Raw genomic sequence first — 20,919 nt, forward strand, 5'->3', positions numbered from 1 at the left:
TGCCAGGCAATCGGAGTTAATTCCCTTGGGTCGTGGAATTGAATATTGCTTAGCGTTGACAAGAGTAAGTTAGCAAAGTTTTGTTTTATTACCTCAAACGTTTCGTAGTTTAGTGTCTCCATGCGCTATTGTTTAATGGTGTCTTAATAATGTTATGAAATAGTTAAGCGTCTCAGTCTTTATTATTTTATAGACCATGGAAACAGGTAATCAAGGATCGTGACCTTTTTTCGATTCACTTCTTTTTCTGATCTGTGAATAGAGCAAAATGTTATGGTGTCACTAAAAGTTTAATTCAGCCATGATCACATAACCTGATGTATGCTGTTATAACCAAAACACGTGGTTGGCCTCTTTCTTCAGAACCGTAAGATAAAGTCCAACATTGTAAGACGTTTATCCTAATATTTATAATTTGGGTTGACTCCAAAATATAAATATCGGGTTAACGTCTTTCATTGTGAGACTGAGATGGACATGATGGTTATAACCAGCAATTAATGGAGGAGTAATCCGTGTGATTATTTGTTATTGGATTTTTAAATGTCCAATTACTGTACTGTACTGTCGACCCCCAAAACATAATTATCAGGGTCGATGTCTTACATTGTAGAACAGTAATGACTCCATGATGCCTCAAAGAGCATCTGTCACTCAGCTGTTGGGGTTGGAATGGTAAAACAAAGGGGCGTAACTGAAAAGCACCATGATATTGGGTTCTCAAAAAGTGAAGTTTTAACCTTAGTTTGAGTTCTCAGATGCTATATTCTTATAAGCATGATTTATTAAATGAGATATATGTGCCTGTGCACATGTTCTGTACTGAAAATTGGTCCTGACTTAAAATCAGTTTAACTAAGTTTGGAAATATGGATTCACCAAACAATATTTAGCATTCACAACCAATTTACTGACTACTTTAAATATTTAAGAAATCACTCTTAATTATTATGGTATTATTAATTTCAAACACAAACATACTCATGAGAAAATTGGCTTATAAAACTTATGGAACTAATTCAGCTCCCATAGTAAACCTTTATAAATGTTAAATATTTCTAAATTTTTATGATCAAATCTATATTTCTCAGTATGGATCCATGCTTGATGGAAGCTTCTGCATTAAAAAATTAATATGAGCTGCTGCATTTTTTAATTTCAGTGTGACTGAAAGGTGTTTTCAAATCCATACCTAATGAAGCTGGTGTTAATTTCTGTTGTTGTTGTTGTTGTTGTAGGGTTTAACGCCATTTTTCAGCACATGATAGGCTATACATGGCGGCCAGTATTAATGGTGGAGGAAGAACCTGGAAAAACCCGGAAAGAACCACCGACCCACGAGAAGCTACTGGCAAGCTTTCTCACATATCCACATTAGCCGAATCCGAGACTCGAACTCACGCAGACAGAGGTGAGATGGCAGTGATCTGTAACGGAGAGCGCTTTAGACCACTCGGGGCCCCCGTTAATTTCTGTAACAAATGTTCAGTAGTAAAGTTTTTAAGGATTAACATTCAATAGACTATTTTTGTTTTGGTTACAAATAAGCTTTGAAATGATTCTGTTCACTTTAATATTGCATTTCTTTATCAGCCAATCTTGGCTCTCCATATATATGTGTACTCTATTTTATACTCGCCCATTTCTGGATTGGTTACCATTTTTCCATATAATTTGTAATATGAATCCTGTATATACCATTGATTTACTTGACAGACCTTTATATAGTAGTAGAATTTGAGGGTTGACTAAATCCAATGGCTAGAAGCCCCATATTCGAGAGTGAATGTTCCATTGTGTTATTCTATCTTCACCTTGGCAGAGTAATCATATATTTCAATGCTTCAGGTATGTGAATTTCATTGGACGAGGTGGCAATCCACCACATCCAATACAAAATCAAGTTTTTCAGATTTGAACACTGTTCCTTAATGATCAAGACAAGTGAGCACACAACCAGATTGGACTGATAAATAATTAATTTTCCACTGCTGGTCAGTGTTTGCACAAGTACATCCTTTCCCTCAGATACACCTGTATTAACTTCTCTATGGTACCTTAGTCTTACTTTTGATGTTAAACTTACAAAGTATCCATTTAAAGTCAGTTGCCTCCACCATTTTTACCAGGCATATGCTTTTTTTCCTTTTTAAAAATTCTAGCCAATCATGCCCTCTGAATTTAACATATTAATTCATATACTATTATACTACCAGAAGTGGTCATTGATCACTGTCATGTGTGTGTGAGTTCCAGATTACTGCTTGAATGCTTATGGGATGAAGTGACCAAATTATCAATCAATAAAACCTCTTCAAACAAAATAAATCCAGGATGATTAGTTAACTATGTTTTAAATGACATTGTATTTTCTCAATCCAGATACTTGTGAGTGGTCACTGTTAGATTTCAGTGCACAGAGTCAATGCATTAGTATCGAAAGGCATTTTAGCGATATAAATGTACAATCCCATTATGAACCGATAAATTGACCGTAATGAGTCTTTATTATTTTCAGTTGATCAATGTCAGTGTGCAGTACTCAATTTGAATTGATTTCATTAAGTAAGAAGCAGTTGGTGTCTGTATTTAGACAGCAAAATTTATATTATAATCACTTTATTTTAAATAGTTGTCAGATAAGGTGATCATATCTGTTTTTGATAAAATGTTTTTACTCTGTTTTTGCAAGTATTGGTCAAAAGGATGATTCAGAGAATGAAAAGTCATGTAGTAATAGAGGTATAAACTGTAAGGCAGCTACTCAGTATGAGGTAGCTATTTCTCCAAAGATACATGAGCCAGACTCTGCACCAGCAAAAGAAAAGAGACACAGAAAATTCAGCCACATTGGGTTGATAATTATCTATGGCTTGAAATTCACTAACTCTGAAGGATTGACGTTTAGTAGCTATTGCAAACATTATCCCAAACTGGCATGGTTGAATATGCAACCAGTGGATATATCAGTGTAACTGAAAAATCTAGGATTGAGTCAATCACATATCCTGACAACTTTGGATCTTATATAGCATGACATGTGCAGCACAGTATATGCACAACTCTAACTGCATGTGCAGAAAATCCATTGCTAATGCTTCACTTGGAAAGGCCATTTTAAAATTAAATCTGAATGAAATAAAAAAAATAAAAGCTCTTCTTAACACAGCCTACACCCTAGCCCATTATGGAAAACCATTTTCTAACATGGAAATGCTGTGTGTGCTCCAGGAGAAGTAGAGTCTTAAACTTGGTGCTTGTTTTAAGAACAGTCTTAGGACGAGAGACTTTGAAAAATCTTGAGAGTGGAAGTTAGGGAAAGTCTGAATTCCTGTCAGTTCATTGCAGTTCTTGATAGAAGTATGGATCCTGCCATGTCATGTTGTTGTTTTAGGGTTTAATGCCATTTTCCAGCACACAATAGGCTATACATGGCGGCCAGTATTAATGGTGGAGGAAGAACCCGAGAAATCCCCGGAAAGAACCACCGACCCTCAAGAAGCCACTGGCAAGCTTTCTCACATACCCACATTGGCCGAATCCGAGACTCGAACCCATGGAGATAGAGGTGAGATGGCAGTGCTCTGTAACGGAGAGCGCTTTAGACCACTCAGCCACTCGGGGCCCCCCTATCATATCATAGCAAGAAACAGTATATATCAGATAACCTGACAAGAAAGTTCAGCCCATTAAAGGAGTCAGTCTGTGGCACATTGTTGTTTTTGTTTCTTCAGTGGATTAAAATGCATTCTCCTCATAAAATCTAGGTAAGAGAGTGAAATATTGGGACAATTGAAGATGTAGGAGGCACAAGTGAAATTTCTGATCAGCCCTGAATGCACAAGTAAATAGTGCACATTGTTCTGCTTCTCAAAGATTCTATTGGTGGATTGGTGGATACTAAGTTATATTGGAAGTCCATGTATACCTGCATCATTGTTATGTATATTTAATTATTTAATTGTTAGTTTAAAAAAAAAAAATTCATTACAAGCTATTGTTATGTAACATTGTATTCTGGAATTGACCTTGTCCGAAATTGAGTTCATTTCTGCCACACCTGATTGACTTTTTTTAATTTCATTTATCTCAACAACTAATGCATAGATAAATTATTCTCTGTGTGTATGAGCTTATTATCAGGGTTATTATTGAGGTAAACAAGAAAGATTAAATATGTTGATTTGGGTCAGGGTTTAGGAGTTACCTAAGTGAATTTTACGGGTTATTGTGTTGTAAGTAAACAAGGTTCATTAGATCATTCTAGAAGGTTATTTTCCATTAGGTACATTTTTTAAAAATAGAAAATGCTAATTGTGACCTGAGGTCAAGTAGAGAACTATATGATCTTGTGATTGTGAGGATTTTGTCAGTATTGCTTTAACATCCAGCACCTTCAAGTTGTATTATGTTATGACCAGTTTGGGCTGAATTTTATTTTCTTCAAATTATTGAATTCAAGTGATTGTTTTATCTGGAAATACAAAAGGGCTCAGATCAAGTTCTTGGATAAAGACATTCACTGGAATTTATAAATATATTCAAACCTGGAATTATATTACTGTGATTCAACAAAAGACTGTTGACACACCAGCACTCTGAAGGCTATAACAGACACATCATTGCCTTCAGTTTGAGATCTCTTCGGGACTTCAGCTGAGTTTTATTCAGGACTTCTTATTATTAGGACTTGTGTCTATAATTCTTGGATTATTTTGGGATTTAATTCACAATACCGTAAGTTTTTTCTATTTTCACTTCGTATTGTAGGGAAATAACTTATTTGTTAAATTTTACAAAGCTTGTTGTTTTTCACTCTCATCTGTTACTTATTTTAGGAGCAAAGACTCGTAACATCATCAATGGTTTAATTCAGGCAGCATTTAAGTATTTTGACTTCATTGTGTAATGTGTTTAGGCTCTTACAAAAAGTAACAAGAAAAAGGTGAAAACAACAAGCTTTGTAAAACTTGACAAATAATTTATTTCCCTAGAAAAACAAGGTAAAAATGAGAAAAAGAACTTATGGTTCTACGAATCAGATCCAGAAATAATCCAAGAATAATCCATGAATTAAAAAATAGAAATCCTAGTAATAAAAAGTCCTAATGAAACTGAGTTCAAATCCTGATGAAATCCAAAATGGAAGGTGATGACGTATATGCTGTGGTCAGCATTGTACTGATGTGTCAACAGTTCTTTGTTGGATCACAGAAAATAATATTCCAGTGTTTGAATTCTTTGTAAATTTAAGTAACTGTCCTTGCCCAAGAATTACTTTACAGCACTAGTATTTCCAGGGAAAACAAACTTGAAACCCAAATAAATTGAAGAAAACAAAATAATTAGCCCAAAACTAGTCACAACATAAAACACTTTAACTTCTCAAGTGTTAAGGCACTAATGACTATTCTTTCTCAAAACACCAATAATAAATTTAGCTATGATGCAAAATAGATGCCCGGATGTGGGTCAATCCTCTGGAATAACCAGAGTTTGTAACAATTGCTACATGTTATTTGTCATGTACTCCAAGTATGGCCTCGATTCCACTTTATGGATCTTACTTACTGGTTCTGAGTTAAGGTCAGAAACTATGTCAGCATTAGATACAATGTCTCCATAAAGTTGTTTAGGTCAAAAACAAACAAAATCAGTCAGAACTGAACTCTATTCCACTAAATAAAGTTACATTACAATAGCAAGTAATGGAATAAAATTTGTTTAAAACTTACAAACAATTAAATTAAATCAAATATAAATTAAATCAAATATACATAACAATTGCAGAAAATATAAAACAAGAATCTTAAAATTTGTCTAATCAAGAGTTATTTTGTTGTTAACATTTATTTCTTTTCAGTTTAAGATTGAAATATATTATCAGCCTTGTCATATTATGCATTAAATGATATGCTCAGATTTAATGGGACTTCTTATTATACTTCTATACATATCTAATGGGACTTCTTACTATACTTCTATACAGATCTAAGGCACTTCTTACTGTACTTCTGTACAGATCTAATGGCACTTCTTACTCTAGTCCTGTACAGATCTAATGGCACTTACTAATCCCACACAGATCTAATAACACTTCTTACTAATGTCTTGCACAGATCAAATGGCACTTCTTACTAACATCCTGCACAGATCTAATGGCACTTCTTACTATCATCCTGCACAGATCTAATGGCACTTCTTACTATCATCCAGTACAGATCTAATGGCACTTACTAGTCCCACACAGATCTGATGGCACTTCTTACTAACGTCTTGCACAGATCAAATGGCACTTCTTACTAACGTCTTGCACAGATCTAATGACACCTCTTACTTTCATCCTGCTCAGATCTAATGGCACTTCTTACTAGTCCCACACAGATCTAATGGCACTTCTTACTAGTCCTGATCAGATCAAATGGCACTTCTTACCATTGTCCTGCACAGATCTAATGGCACTTCTTACTTTCATCCTGTACAGATCTAATGGCACTTCTTACTGTCATCCTGCACATATCTAATGGCACTTCTTACTGTCATCCTGCACAGATCTAATGGCACTTCTTACTGTCATCCTGCACATATCTAATGGCACTTCTTACTGTCATCCTGCACAGATCTAATTACACTTCTTTCTAGTCCCACACAGATGTAATGACACTTTTTACTAGTCATGCACAGATCAAATGGCACTTCTTACTATCATCCTGCACAGATCTAATGGCACTTCTTACTTTCATCCTGCACAGATCTTATTTCATTTCTTACTATAGTCCTGTACAGATCTAATGGCACTTCTTACTAGTCCTGCACAGATCTGATGGCACTTCTTACTATAATCCTGCACAGATCTAATGGCACTTTTTACTATCGTACTACACATATCTAATGGCACTCCATACTAGTCCTGCACAGATCAAATGGCACTTCGTACTTTTGTCCTGCACAGATCCAATGGCACTTCTTACTATTGTCCTGCACAGATCTAATGGCACTTCTTACTTTCATCCTGCACAGATCTAATTTCATTTCTTACTATAGTCCTGTACAGATCTAATGGCACTTCTTACTAGTCCTGCACAGATCTAATGGCACTTCTTACTATAGTCCTGCACATATCTAATTGCACTTCTTACTATAGTCCTGTACAGATCTAATGGCACTTCTTACTAGTCCTGCACAGATCTAATGGCACTTACTGTAGTCCTGTACAGCTCTAATGGCACTTCTTACTTGTCCCACACAGATCTAATGGCACTTCTTGCTAGTCCTGCTCATATCTAATGGCACTTCTTACTAGTCCCACACAGATCTAATGGCATGTCTTACTAGTCCTGTACATATCTAATGGCACTTCTAACTATCATCCTGTACAGATCTAATGGCACTTCTTACTGTAGTCCTACTCAGATCTAATGGCACTTCTTACTGTAGTCCTAAACAGATCTAATGGCATTTCTTACCATAGTCCTAATCATATATAATGGCACTTCTTACTATATTTCTGCACTGATCTAAAGGCACTTCTTATTATAGTCCTGTACTTGGACTTTCATGATGGCCCATGATAACATTGCATATGCCTGTAAGATAGTTGGACTTTCATGGTGGCCCATGATAACATTGCATATGCCTCTAAGATAATTGGACTTTTATGATGGCCCATGATAACATTGCATATGCCTGTAAGATACTAGGACTTTCATGATAACCAATGGTAACATTGCATATGTTTGTAAGATACTTGGACTTTCATGATGGCCCATGATAACATTGCATATGCCTGTAAGATAGTTGGACTTTCATGGTGGCCCATGATAACATTGCATATGCCTCTAAGATAATTGGACTTTTATGATGGCCCATGATAACATTGCATATGCCTGTAAGATACTAGGACTTTCATGATAACCAATGGTAACATTGCATATGTTTGTAAGATACTTGGACTTTCATGATGGTCCATGATAACATTGCATATGCTTGTAAGATACTTGGACTTTCATGATGGCCCATGATAACATTGCATATACCTGTAAGATATTTGGATTTTTGTGATGACCAATGGTAACATTGCATATGCCTGTAAAATACTTGGACTTTCATGATGGCCCATGGTAACATTGCATATGCATATATTGTCATGTTTACCTGTCTTTTAGGTCAATTATATGTCATATATTTCAATTGAATATTTATCTCCTTAGTCCTTTATCTGAGTGTTTTCTGTGTTCCTTTTATGAATTTTGAATAGTTTTGCACCTTGTATAGGACATGCAATCTCAGTAAATCATATTCCTCTTCATAGATCTGATGATAGGGTAAGCATTACCTTCTCATTTAGGGTTCACAAATTTATTTTGTTTTGGGTGGGGTTTTTTCTCTTTTAGTGTTTCATATCTCACAGGGTGTGGGTAAGTATGGGCACAGGGTGTGGGTAAGTACAGGCTCAGGAAAACTCCTTGCTATAGCACTTTGCCAACTTATGCACTTTTTGTTCACACAGTAGTATGCAGGGATAATTTTGCCATGTTAATTTGGGCTGCCTGGTGGCCCCTATTTTCATTGTTGGCCCCAGAATTTTTATTTCTGAATAAACCAGTTGAAAGTCTCCAGTCTCTTGAAGGAAGATTTGTCATCTCGATCATTGCTTAAGTGCTTGCTGAAGGCCATAATGAAGACATCATGTCATGCATTCTCCATGTCATTATTGGCAGAGCTTCATCACTTCTACAGGTATGCTGCCTTAGAGACATCTAAGGTCTTGCTCAACTACAATAAGAATTTAAGGGCTGCACTGCTTGAGGAACCAGGAACGTAGGTCCTTGCAGAGACTCCAGGCCAATAAAAACTGGCCACCCACCGTGACTGCATTATGGGATCTTCTCCCATGTTCTTCAAGCAGCCTCAGTTCATAGTTCCCTCCCACCCATTCTTTGCTATATGAGATAGTCACAGAGACAGAAAGTCTTTAATTTTCCTTCTATTTCCCCAAAGAAGGGCCTACCCAAAATTTGGAAGTTGCAGCATCTTCTTCCCTCTGTGCCAGTAGATGCTCATCTGGCCCACTTTTTAGTGGTTTGGTTGGGTATCATGGACAATGTTCAGATCTTTTCCATAGATACTGGCATCATTTTCAGGAACATCTTTCCCTATCACAGTCCCCCATATAGTTTCACCAGTCCGAACTTGCTCGGTTAAGGGAAGAGGTGCACACCCATCTGCAAAAGGACATAGACAAGAGGGTGGAAAGTGATAAAGTTAGGGTTTTTGTCTAGATTTTTTCTGGTGTTGAAAAAAAGGAATTAGTTTTAAGCTCATAATTAACATTTCTGCCTTAAACATTTCTTAAAGAAGAATGCTTCAGGATGGAGACTACTGCTTTAGCCATGAACACCTTAAGGCCATGTGACTAGACTCCATATATCTTCAGGAGGCACATCTCCACATCCACATCTTCCCACCACACTGAAAATACTTCTGGTTTTGTTTTGTTCAAAATGTTTTTCAGTCTGAGCTCTTTTTTTAACATTGTGATGGTGTTAATAGCAGCCCACTTTAGGTATTTAGGGATCCCCATCCTCCATTATTTTGACGATTGGTTAATGAACAACATCCTTAAATAGTCTCTTCTGATGAACTCGCCCCTCAGTTGGTCAATAGTGACTTATCTCAGTCTTATCTGGCAACCTTATCTGCAACCTAAAGAAGTCAGTTCTCAATCCTGCGCAGGACTGCATACATCTGGGAATGAATTTTCTCACCAGACTTATGTGATTTTGTGTTCCTCTGGACATGAAGAACCAAATCCTGCCCCTCATAACAGATCTTTTGATCAGATCTTGTTGTGTTGGATGACCATTACCTCCCTCTCATGGAAACTCAAGTTCTTGCTTCTAGCAAACTGGAAACTGCACAAGGGCCTCTTATCAGCTTGGAACCCCCTGGGATCATAATCAAGATCTGTTTCTGACTGGAGTCCTAATTCACATCCCCATACCCTACTTCTTTCTATACACCAACATCAGATTTGGAATGGGTTGTTCTTCCGGAGCTTGAGGGGTTAGTCCATCAGTGATTTCAGTCACAGAAAGTAGTAATCCTTTATATAAATAAGTTGGAACTGCGGGCATTGTTCCTAGCTCATTAGAAGTGTGGCAGCCTCATAAGGCACCATTGTATTATAGTCATCTCAGACAGCATGTTAGTAGTAGTGTACTGCAAGCATCAGAGAGGTACACATGCTCTCTCTCTCTTTGCAAGGAAGTCTGGAATCTCCTTCATTGGGCAGCCTTGGAGAAAATAGCTGTCCAAATCCACCCTATTCTTGGAAAGGAATATCATGGCAGACAGTCTATGCACTGACAAGTCAGGCTCAATACTTCTTGGCTAATACGAGTAACATGCCCCCCGCCATTGTAGCACTGATGGTGGTGGTTCAACAACATAATCTGCCTGTTGGTGAGTACCTCAGAGGAGCACAGGGTTTCTCCACAACAACCCACAGAATATCCACCTTCATGTTTGGCTCATCTTTAGTGATTAATCTATCAAGACCAGTTTTCAAGCATGGTTGCCAACTGCATCATCAGGCTAAGAGACATTCTACTTCCAGGGTGTACAGTGCATATGGAGAAACATCACGTTGATCATAGCGGTCCCTCCTTGAATGCAGTTGCTGACGTCTCTACCTTTTTGAGGAAAGGGAATGTTCTGCATCTACTAAAGGCTATAAGGCAGCTTTTTCTAACACTCCCAAGTTCTCTAGGGCTTCCAAGATTGGCTTGGACCATCATCTTTCTGATCTCAAAAGTTATTTTGAGCTTTTTTTAGGCTTCATCTAATGGGTGAAGTAAAAGTTGAAATCATATATTTATACCTCTCAAGGCTTCTTTCGATCTTTTGCAAGCCACCTTTTCCAAGTGGATTGTCCTCACTTTCAGGGACATTTCTTTCATGAGAATTAAGGCCCAGGATGGCCATTACTGCATCTTGAGCCTACTTAAATCATGCTGCTTTGGATGAAATTATGATAGCTACCTTCTGGCAATCTCACATTACCTTCTCCTCCTTTTACCCTCAATTTTTGGCACACCAGAGGGAAGGGTCCTGTAGTGATGGCACATTCTGTGGTCCAACCTTTTACCAACCAACTGTAAGAGTAAATTGCTATTGCTTTCTGTACCAGTTTTGTTGAGGACTTCAGCCTGTCTCCTAACTGGTAAACTCAGCAATGCAGGAGTAGCAAATAATGTATTACTGCTATTAAAACTATTTTTTTTTAGAGGGGTAAACTAATTTTAATGTTGTAATGTTACTGTTGCAAAGATTACCTCCTTCCACCCCACTCTTATGGTCTGTAATGTCAATCCTAGTCAAAAGAGAATAATATCAAATATGACTATGGAGTCCAAACGTTATATGTTATGATAAATTTAAGCAGATCTACATGTATTTCTCGTCCACATTGACTAATCATGCTGTGCACAGTCAGATCTTGATTATGAGTACTGTGACATTGTTATGTGGTGTGTAAATGGGCTGACTTTCATTGGGACCATGTTATGTAGTGTGTGACTGGGCTGACATTCATTGGGACCAAGTTATGTAGTATGTAGATGGGCTGATATTCATTTAAGAAACATTTTTATCTTTGTTACATTTAGTAATGGGACCATGTTATGTAGTGTGTGAATGGGCTTACTTTCATTGGGACCATGCTATGCAGAGTGAGAATGGGCGGACTTTCATTGGAACCATGTTATGTAGTGTGCGAATGGGATGACATTCATTAAGAAACATTTTTATCTTTGTTCTATTTAGTAATGGGACCATGCTACGTAGTGTTGAATGGGCTGACTTTCATTAGGACCATGTTATGTAGTGTGTGAATGGGCTGACTTTCATAAGGAACATTTTAATCTTTGGAGTATATAGTACCAGTAATGGGACCATGTTATGTAGTGTGTGAATGTGCTGACTTTCATTGGGACCATGTTGTGTAGTGTGTAAATGGGCAGATTTTCATTAAGGAACATTTTAATCTTTGGAATAATAATAATAATAATAATGATGATAATTAATAATAATAATAATACAATTTTATTTAGAGAAGATAGTTAGTTACAGAATTAATCTACCTTGATACGTTCTAGTTGTTATGTACCATACTGACAGTATATACTATGGGACCATGTTATATAGTGTGTGAATGGGCAGACTTTCATTGGGGCCGTGTTGTGTAGTGTACAAATGGACTGACATTCATTAATGAATATATTAATCTTTGGAATATACAATAATGGAACCATGTTATTTTAGTGTGTTAATGGTGTGACTTTCATTAAGGAACATTTTAGTATTTGGAGTTTATGGTATTGTGACCATGTTATATAATGTTATATAGTGTACGAATGGGCTGACTTCCATTAGGACCATGTTATATAGTGTGTTAATGGGCTGACTTCCATTAGGACCATGTTATACAATGTGTGAATGGGTTGACTTCCATTAGGACCATGTTATATAGTGTATGAATGTGCTGACTTCCATTAGGACCATGTTATATAGTGTATGAATGGGCTGACTTCCATTAGGACCATGTTATATAATGTGTGAATGGGCTGACTTCCATTAGGACCATGTTATATAGTGTATGAATAGGCTGACTTCCATTAGGACCATGTTATATATTGTGTGAATGGGCTGACTTCCATTAGGACCATGTTATATAATGTGTGAATGGGCTGACTTCCATTAGGACCATGTTATATAGTGTGTGAATGTGCTGACTTCCATTAGGACCATGTTATATAGTGTGTGAATGTGCTGACTTCCATTAGGACCATGTTATATAGTGTGTGAATGGGCTGACTTCCATTAGGACCATGTTATATAGTGTGTGAATGGGCTGGCTTTCATGGGAACCATGCTGTGTAGTTTTTTAATGGGTTGACTTTCATTAGGGAACGTTTTAATCTTTGGACTATACATTTTTTCTGGGTTTTTTTTATTGCATTAAATACAAGAGATGATGATCCAGCATATTTCATAAATTTATGTCTAGGAATAAACATTTTGTGATATGTTTAGTTTTTTGATGTAATTCCAAAAGCATATTTTGTATTTGATTCACTATGTGTGTGTGTGTGTGTGTGTGTGTGTGTGTGTTTTCAATAGTGATTCAGTTTCTTTATAAAATAAATCTATCATTTCATTACAAATTGAAATACAGTAGTATTATTGTGCAATAAACTTTTAGAAGCCTGTGCATCAATAAATATTACTTACTCCAATTAGAATGGGTTAAATTAACAACCCTCTGAAAAGCAATCAGGATAAGATTTAACACGGGTTCCAGTATGTCCATATAAAAATTAGAACTGGCAAAAGCTCCTAGTTATTATGCAGAATCATTCATACAGGTTTAGATAGGGGTCATCCATTTAGTACATATGCAAAAATCTGGCATAGCTTGACCCCTCTTCCCCTCCCTGTACACATGCATACTTTTTCCACGCAGAAACCATAAAGGATTAATAATATTAATGTGTTTAATAAAACAGATAGTCCACCGATGTTGAATGTCTGGCTGCATCAAAGAAATAAGCTGCGTAGCTTTAAACAGTTTGTCCAGTGTCCACTAAAATTCAAACGCTGACTGAGTCAAGCAGGTTACGTATTAAACAAATTATTATCGAGGTTTCACACACACCCATTTCCTTTTGTGTACATACATTATCAGTTGTTCCCACCCCCTTTGCAAACGTTTTCATTTGGGTTACCCCCCTCAATGTGTATGAACTAAATGGATGGCCCCATACTTATTGGTAGGTATTCCTGCTTATTTATTTAAAAAAGTTCATAAAATGAATGTATTACATTTTCTACCTGTTTTCTATGTTTCAAGGTTAAACTGTCCCATAATTTGTTACCATCCATAATTAACAATATTAAATATCGTTTCAGGGAAATTACCCAAGATGCATCGCATTAGGAAATGGTTTGGACTGGATGAGGATGACGGCGTCTCACTGAAAATGCAAACAAGAGAAGCTGTTGAAAATAAGAATACACAAAACATTAATAGTGCAAGTCAAGTGCAAACAAAGGAATTGTTGAGTAATCAGAGTACACAAAACACAAATAACAATTCCAGCTCATTAACATCCGTGTCATCAGTTGAGAATGAGCTTGGTCCAACCAGAAGGGCTTACAACCAGGTTGATGCCTTTCTGAGACGACATGTACCTCTCAAAGAAGGAGATTGCTTAAGTTGTAAGCTGCTGGGTACTGGCACCCCTGTTTTGGCTACTGTTTTTGTTGTTTGGTATGGAAAGAAGAATATGCATCTATACCATGGGAAATACAAGATCAGTTATGTGGCATCAAATTTTTTGCTCTCATTCTGTAAGTAATGATTAGACCAATGGTTCTGAATGTTCTTTTGCAACATTGCAAAAATGCTTCTTTCAGAAGAACTTAATACAGTAAAACCTGTCTTGTGAGACCACTGCTGTGAAAGACCACCTGTCTTGAGAGGCCATGTTCTTCTTGCACACATTTATTGGTTATATAGTGTTATGACCTGTCATGAGAGACCACCTGTCTTGAGAGACCATTATTTTTTGGCAGAAGGAGTGGTCTTTCAAGACAGTTTAGACAGTTTCTACTGTACAGTACTTTGTGTCTTTTGTTGATAATGCTTTCTTGGAAGGCTAATTTTCAAAGTATTTTAAACTTGTTAAGGGATATTTGAAAACTTGAGTCATACATATTCCTTTGTAAATGCTTCCAGTTCAAGCTAGACCTTCAGGTGATAATCTTGGCTGTCAATAACTAGCCCTGGACCTTCAGATAATAGTCTTGGGCTGTCAGGGCTCTAAGACTATGCATCCTTTAGAGGCCTTAATAACTAGCCCTAGACCTTCAAATAATAGTCTTGTGCTGTCAGGGTTCTAAGACTGTGCATCCTTTAGAGGCCTTAATAACTAGCCCTAGACCTTCAGATAATAGTATTGTGCTGTCAGGGCTCTAAGACTATGCATCCTTTAGAGGCCTTAATAACTAGCCCTAGACCGTCAAATAATAGTCTTGGGCTGTCAGGGCTCTAAGACTTTGCATCCGTTAGATGCCTTAATAACTAACTTTAGACCTTCAAATAATAGTCTTGGGCTGTCAGAGCTCTAAGACTATGGATCCTTTAGAGGCCTTAATAACTAGCCCTAGACCTTCAAATAATAGTCTTAGGCTGTCAGGGCTCTAAGACTATGCATCCTTTAGATGCCTTAATAACTAACTTTAGACCTTCAAATAATAGTCTTGGGCTGTCAGGGCTCTAAGACTCTGCATCCTTTAGATGCCTTAATAACTAACTTTAGACCTTCAAATAATAGTCTTGGGCTGTCAGAGCTCTAAGACTATGGATCCTTTAGAGGCCTTAATAACTAGCCCTAGACCTTCAAATAATAGTCTTAGGCTGTCAGGGCTCTAAGACTATGCATCCTTTAGATGCCTTAATAACTAACTTTAGACCTTCAAATAATAGTCTTGGGCTGTCAGGGCTCTAAGACTCTGCATCCTTTAGAACCCTTTATAACTAACCCTGGACCTTCATTGTTCTCAAACATGATCATGTTTATATACATATTCTTTAACAGGTTGTAAGAAGAAAAGCTCTGATTGGCCAGAAATATAATTCTGTAACAGTAAAATAGAATTGTAATATTTAAAAGTCTAGAAGATTTTTAAAAAAATTACATGAGAAAAGATATTATAAATAAGATTTGCTATAATAATGTTGACATTAAATGTCATGACTTTACACTGCTGAGGGGCTTCATTTGTTTTCACCTTGGCCACTTTTTCTTCTTCAGGACCCTCACTTTGTTGAACATCTTCGACTCTGTCTAAAGCCTACAGAGAGTTCTGTCATTAAGACGTCTTGTGATTTATTGTTGAAAGTATACTGTAAATCAAGAAACTAATATTTATTTTTGGGACTGTCTGTATAAGAAATTATTTCAAGTGGAGTCATCTTTATAGACACAACAGGAATTTAATACAATCAAACAATTTCACTGGGATAAATTTCTATGCTGACCTGGATGATTCAAATAAATCTTATAAATGGTTAACAATTTTCAATATCTGTGACTCTCTCAAGGCCACTCTTTCTGGAGAATGTCTGAGTCCTCAAAGTTTGACAGTCTGTAACATTAGTTGAGTAGTCTCAGGGTCATAAAGCTTTTAGAATTTTATTTGGGGGTTGTCTCATTTTCGCTAGCCAAGGTTCCGATAACCCTATCTACACCTCGGCATATCGAGCAGATATTCTGAGCTTCGGGCCTGTGAATTTCATTGAATGTGGCGGCAAGCCACCGCATCCAGTCAAAATTAAATTTTTCAAATTTGAACACTGTTTCTATGTGATCGAAACAAGAGGAGCACACAGCTTGAATAGACTGATAAATAAGCAGTTTTCTAGTGTTGGTCCATGTTTGCACAAATACCTTTCACTCATATACACATGTAATGGCTTCCCTCTGCTACATAGTCATACATTCGAAGTTAAACTTCCAAAGTATCCTTGTCGGGGATGTACAATGCACCACGCTATTGGTTAGTTGGCATTACATACTAAGGGAGGTAACATATGAAATCCAATAGATGTCGCTAGGGCAAAGCACCAGTATAGCTGTTTAATCTGCATAGGTGTAGATAGGGTTATCAGAACCTTGGCTAGTGAAGATGGGGGTTGTCTATCCTTCTTGGTAATAGTCAGTGAGTAGAGAACTAGAGTTCAGCTGTCATGCTGTATATTTTTGGAGAATATATAAAATTAAAAATAACAACTTAAGGTTTATTGACCATGGAAATGTTTCATAATAAAAGATGTAATTAACAAAATCAGCATTGTAAAATATTAATTATTAGATTGATAGAATAACCAGTGCAAAGATTTGATCTTATAGATCTATACAAATCTGGCTAATGTCAAAACATTAATATATATGTCAACAAAACATGGAACTGTTTAGAAAAAAGGGTGGACATCTTTTCTATACATGTAACAACTGCCAGATTCTCATGGCTTTATGCATGTAAAGTCATGCAATTAAGGTTGAGCTGTAAAAATGTTGCACATACAAAACGTGCTGTTATTTCATTGTGTATGTTATATTTATTTAGTATTATGTGAAAATCAGTTTGTAATGTAACAGAAATGAATTCTTGTGCACATACTGTTTTCAGTCTGAGTTCCCTGTTGACCAAAAATGCACTCACCCGTGTTTAAATATAATGGATCATAAAATCTGTGTATGCAGATAAAAGTCTGTCAGGTCAGGCAGGAGACTGAAAAAGATTGTCAGTACTTCTTGCTAAACCAGAGCTGCATTGGCTCAGCAGGAATCCTGTCCATAACAGGCCACATGTTTTTGGGGGCAAGTCATTTTACTCCTGATATCCTTATCTCGCTATTTAATTTCTTTGCTTATTACTTAAAATACCGTAGCTTGATATGACCTTGGTAAGACTCTTTCCATGTATCACTTAGGCTCAGTGAAATCTTTCTGGGCCACGTTCTTTTCTTTGATGGCCTTGACTTGGACAAGACTCTCTACTTCAATGACCTTGACTTGGGCAAGGCTTGCTACTTCGATAGCTTTGACTTGGGCAAGGCTTGCTACTTCAAGACTTCAGATCAATATCACCTACCTGGGCAAGGCTCTTTATCCAAATGACTTCGGCTGAACATAACTTCTCTGAGAAAGGCACTTTGTTCCTCTGACCTTGACTTAGTTCAAAATAGCCTTTCTGGACAAGGCTATTTACTACAGTGGCCTCATTTCAATGTAACCTTTCAGATCAAGGATCTTTACTCGATGACCACGAATCATTAGAATCATTATGTGCAATTCTCTTTGCTGCAGTTACCTTTCCTTTTCATTCTGGGCAGTTCTTATCTGTTCCCTTGCCGGTCAAGGTTTTTGGTTGATATGTTGGTTGATATGTTGTTAAATACTAATCTTGAAATTCTCACAGAACAATAGCTATTATTATATGATTCTCAAGTGAGACACTTTTTCATTGGCTGACATTCTGTGTTATTACTTACTTCAGAAACAGTCCTGTAAGTTTAATCTTGTTGCTACCAGTTGACATGCAGCAATTCTAACTATTGTTAAGTAAAAATGTATATTGTAAACTAAGCCTTCCTTTGATTGAATTACCTCTGGATACAGCTAAATAAAAAGTGTAGGTGTCAACATCGTAAATCTGACAAAGACTGTAACCCTATCTACCTGACACCAATGCTGAAGATCCAAGAGATCTAACTCTCGTCCAAATAAAAATATTTATCATACAAAGTAAATAAAGCTGTTCTAAATGCTTTTAAGCAAGCAGTGGTGACCATGACCTGTCAGTGATTTCAAGCAAACAATGGTGACCACAATATGTCAGTGATTTCAAGAAGCAGTAGTGATCCAGATCTGTTTGTGATTTTGCAACAGCATATCTTAATATTTTGCTGTTCTGAGTTGGGTGTGCACTTCACACAAGGAAATGCAGTATTTGTATGAAAACTTTGAAATGAGCAACTACATGTACTGTTATGTTACACCAGCCTTTCTTTGGTTAGAAAATTTAAAAAAATTAACATTGGGCCTAACCTTAAAGACTTTAACATTGGGCCTAACCTAAAAGACTTTAACATTGGGCCTAACCTAAAAGACTTTAACATTGGGCCTAACCTAAAAGACTTTAACATTGGGCCTAACCTAAAAGACTTTAACATTGGGCCTAACCTAAAAGACTTTAATATTGATCTTAATCAGTGGTGAGAAAAGACTAACTGTTTGACAACAGATAGATGGATGCTAAGGCCAACACAAGAAAATTTGTGATCATTCCTGTCCTTTTCTTATTTTTTTCAGTACTGTTGATGATAGCTGCTGCTAGGTATACAGACAACAGTGTTTTCCGAGCACCAAAGACAAAAGAAGAGAAAGAAATGAAATTTTCACAGCGTGTTAATTTACTTTTGCAAGAGGACGTACAAAGTCTTAAGAATATCTATGACAAATATTTTCCACCAAAAGATGACAAAGAGAAATAATCACATTCTTTAAAGTGTTTTTTTAGAAATTGACAAGAGTAATTAAGCCAGAGGTGAGAGGTTTCAGTTTAATAATTGAGATTATAAAATTATGCATAAAAAAGGACATCTGTTTTAGTTGTATTTTCAATGGCTTATTAAGGGTAAAATTTTTGATCTTTAGAATGCTTCCACTAAGTGCATCACTCTATCGACAACAAAGGGAAATGACCATGTTGTTCATTGTATCCCTCACAGTTGAATGAATCAATTAAAGTCATGCATGGTGACCAACATGGCTTCAAATATTGTTTATAAATTAAAATGTGAATTGGAAATTATGAAATAAAGTTCATAATAATTTCTTCCATTCATGTCTACAACATTTGGAAAATATTTTTTTTTATAAACTCTAAAATATCCATTCTAGATAAGTAATCTTAACAAGAAATAATTCAATATATGTTGCCAAAAAATAATGTATCACTTGCCCAGCAAAGAAGACATAAAGATCCAATTGTGACCATCTGGATATAATTGTATTTGTTTCTCCATCAAGAATCTAATTCTCCTATCACACTTGTTGGTCTAACTCTGACATTGCTTATACATAAGGTCAACCTATAACACTGCTAGCAGTTGTAAAGAATTACATGGGTACATTGTCAGATATTCACTTCACATGGCCATCACCTGACTGATGGTTACTATGTGTCATATACAGGTTTAAAGGACTTGCTACTTATTCACATAGGCATCAAAATTAAAATCATGGATTTTATATGACATGCCTATCTCTACTCTGGTAAAAAGTAATTTTATTACATGTTGTAATACAAGACAAAGTCGTCAAATTTCAGTCATCCAGTTACACTTGGGAGTTAATTATCTTTAATATTTCACAATTTGTCAAATAAAAGCAGGGTTTTTGTGGCTTGGAGCTATTTCAAATCCTCCGAGTTTGTTGCACTCAAATTATTATTTCTTGGTGTTCTAAATTTTCAATCACTAATTAAGTTTTCAATTAGGTCATATTAAGGCTACTAGTGGGTGTTATTATGAGATGCCATAGTTTGCATGGGTTATTTCATGGAAATTCTTTTCGGACCGGAAAATTTCAGTCCCTGTAAAGGGTATTATGATAATTATTTCATGGAAATTCTTTCGGACTGGAAAATGTTAGTTCCTTCAAAGGATGTTATGATAATTATTTCATAAATACAATAAACCTTTCTCAAAAACCTCAGTATATAAAAGATACCTGTTGAAAAAGGACACTTTCAAGAACTATGATGAATTTTCCAATACAAGTGTAATCAGAGGTCTCTCTAGGATTTTAAAACTTGGAGTCCCACCAGCAAAAGTTGCAGTCCCCTTCCCAGAAACATGTTGAAGTGGCTAAATGTCCATTAAAATGCCAGGAATAAACAGACACAAAACTTGGTCAGTTTTATTAATTTGTAATCATTTATTTATTCTATTAAAAAAACTATGTATTAAAATTTGTATCATGTACAAATATCATATTCTTTAACTTCAGTATAGTTCACTTTTGTCTATGTCAAATCTTCATCAGTTTTCCATTTAACCCCAAAATACTCATCCAAATTTGCACACGGCATTTTGTCCAAGGCTTGACGTGCCTTGATTTCAAGGTTGCATGCAATATTTATATGGCTACAATCAGAAATGAACACAATAACAGGGATTGCGCTGCGCTTCGCCAATGTCACAAATTGCGATTTTTTTCCTAATTAGCGACAAAATATAGCATCTGGAGATATTTTTGGTGGCAACATTTTTGGCTGATAAAAACT

General features: G+C 36.3%; 1 protein-coding gene across 2 annotated transcripts; it reads left to right on the forward strand.

Moving 5' to 3' along the window:
• LOC149804500 (uncharacterized) lies at positions 1-19,229 on the forward strand. 2 transcript variants are annotated; one of them, XM_089940714.1, is made up of 3 exons: positions 1-64; positions 13,972-14,412; positions 18,942-19,229. In XM_089940714.1, exons 2-3 carry the CDS (start codon positions 13,986-13,988, stop codon positions 19,121-19,123), a joined length of 609 nt encoding a protein of 202 aa, XP_089796840.1. In that variant the 5' UTR covers positions 1-64; positions 13,972-13,985; the 3' UTR covers positions 19,124-19,229. The 2 variants fall into 2 exon arrangements, with proteins under 2 accessions (XP_089796840.1, XP_089796839.1); XM_089940713.1 differs by lacking the exon at positions 1-64 and adding an exon at positions 182-206.
• Positions 19,230-20,919: the final 1,690 nt, after the last annotated feature.

Source organism: Sinohyriopsis cumingii, chromosome 2 (assembly GCF_028554795.1).
Source record: "Sinohyriopsis cumingii isolate HCF-2022 chromosome 2, ASM2855479v2, whole genome shotgun sequence".
In the NCBI taxonomy this organism is placed as follows: Eukaryota; Metazoa; Mollusca; class Bivalvia; order Unionida; family Unionidae; genus Sinohyriopsis; species Sinohyriopsis cumingii.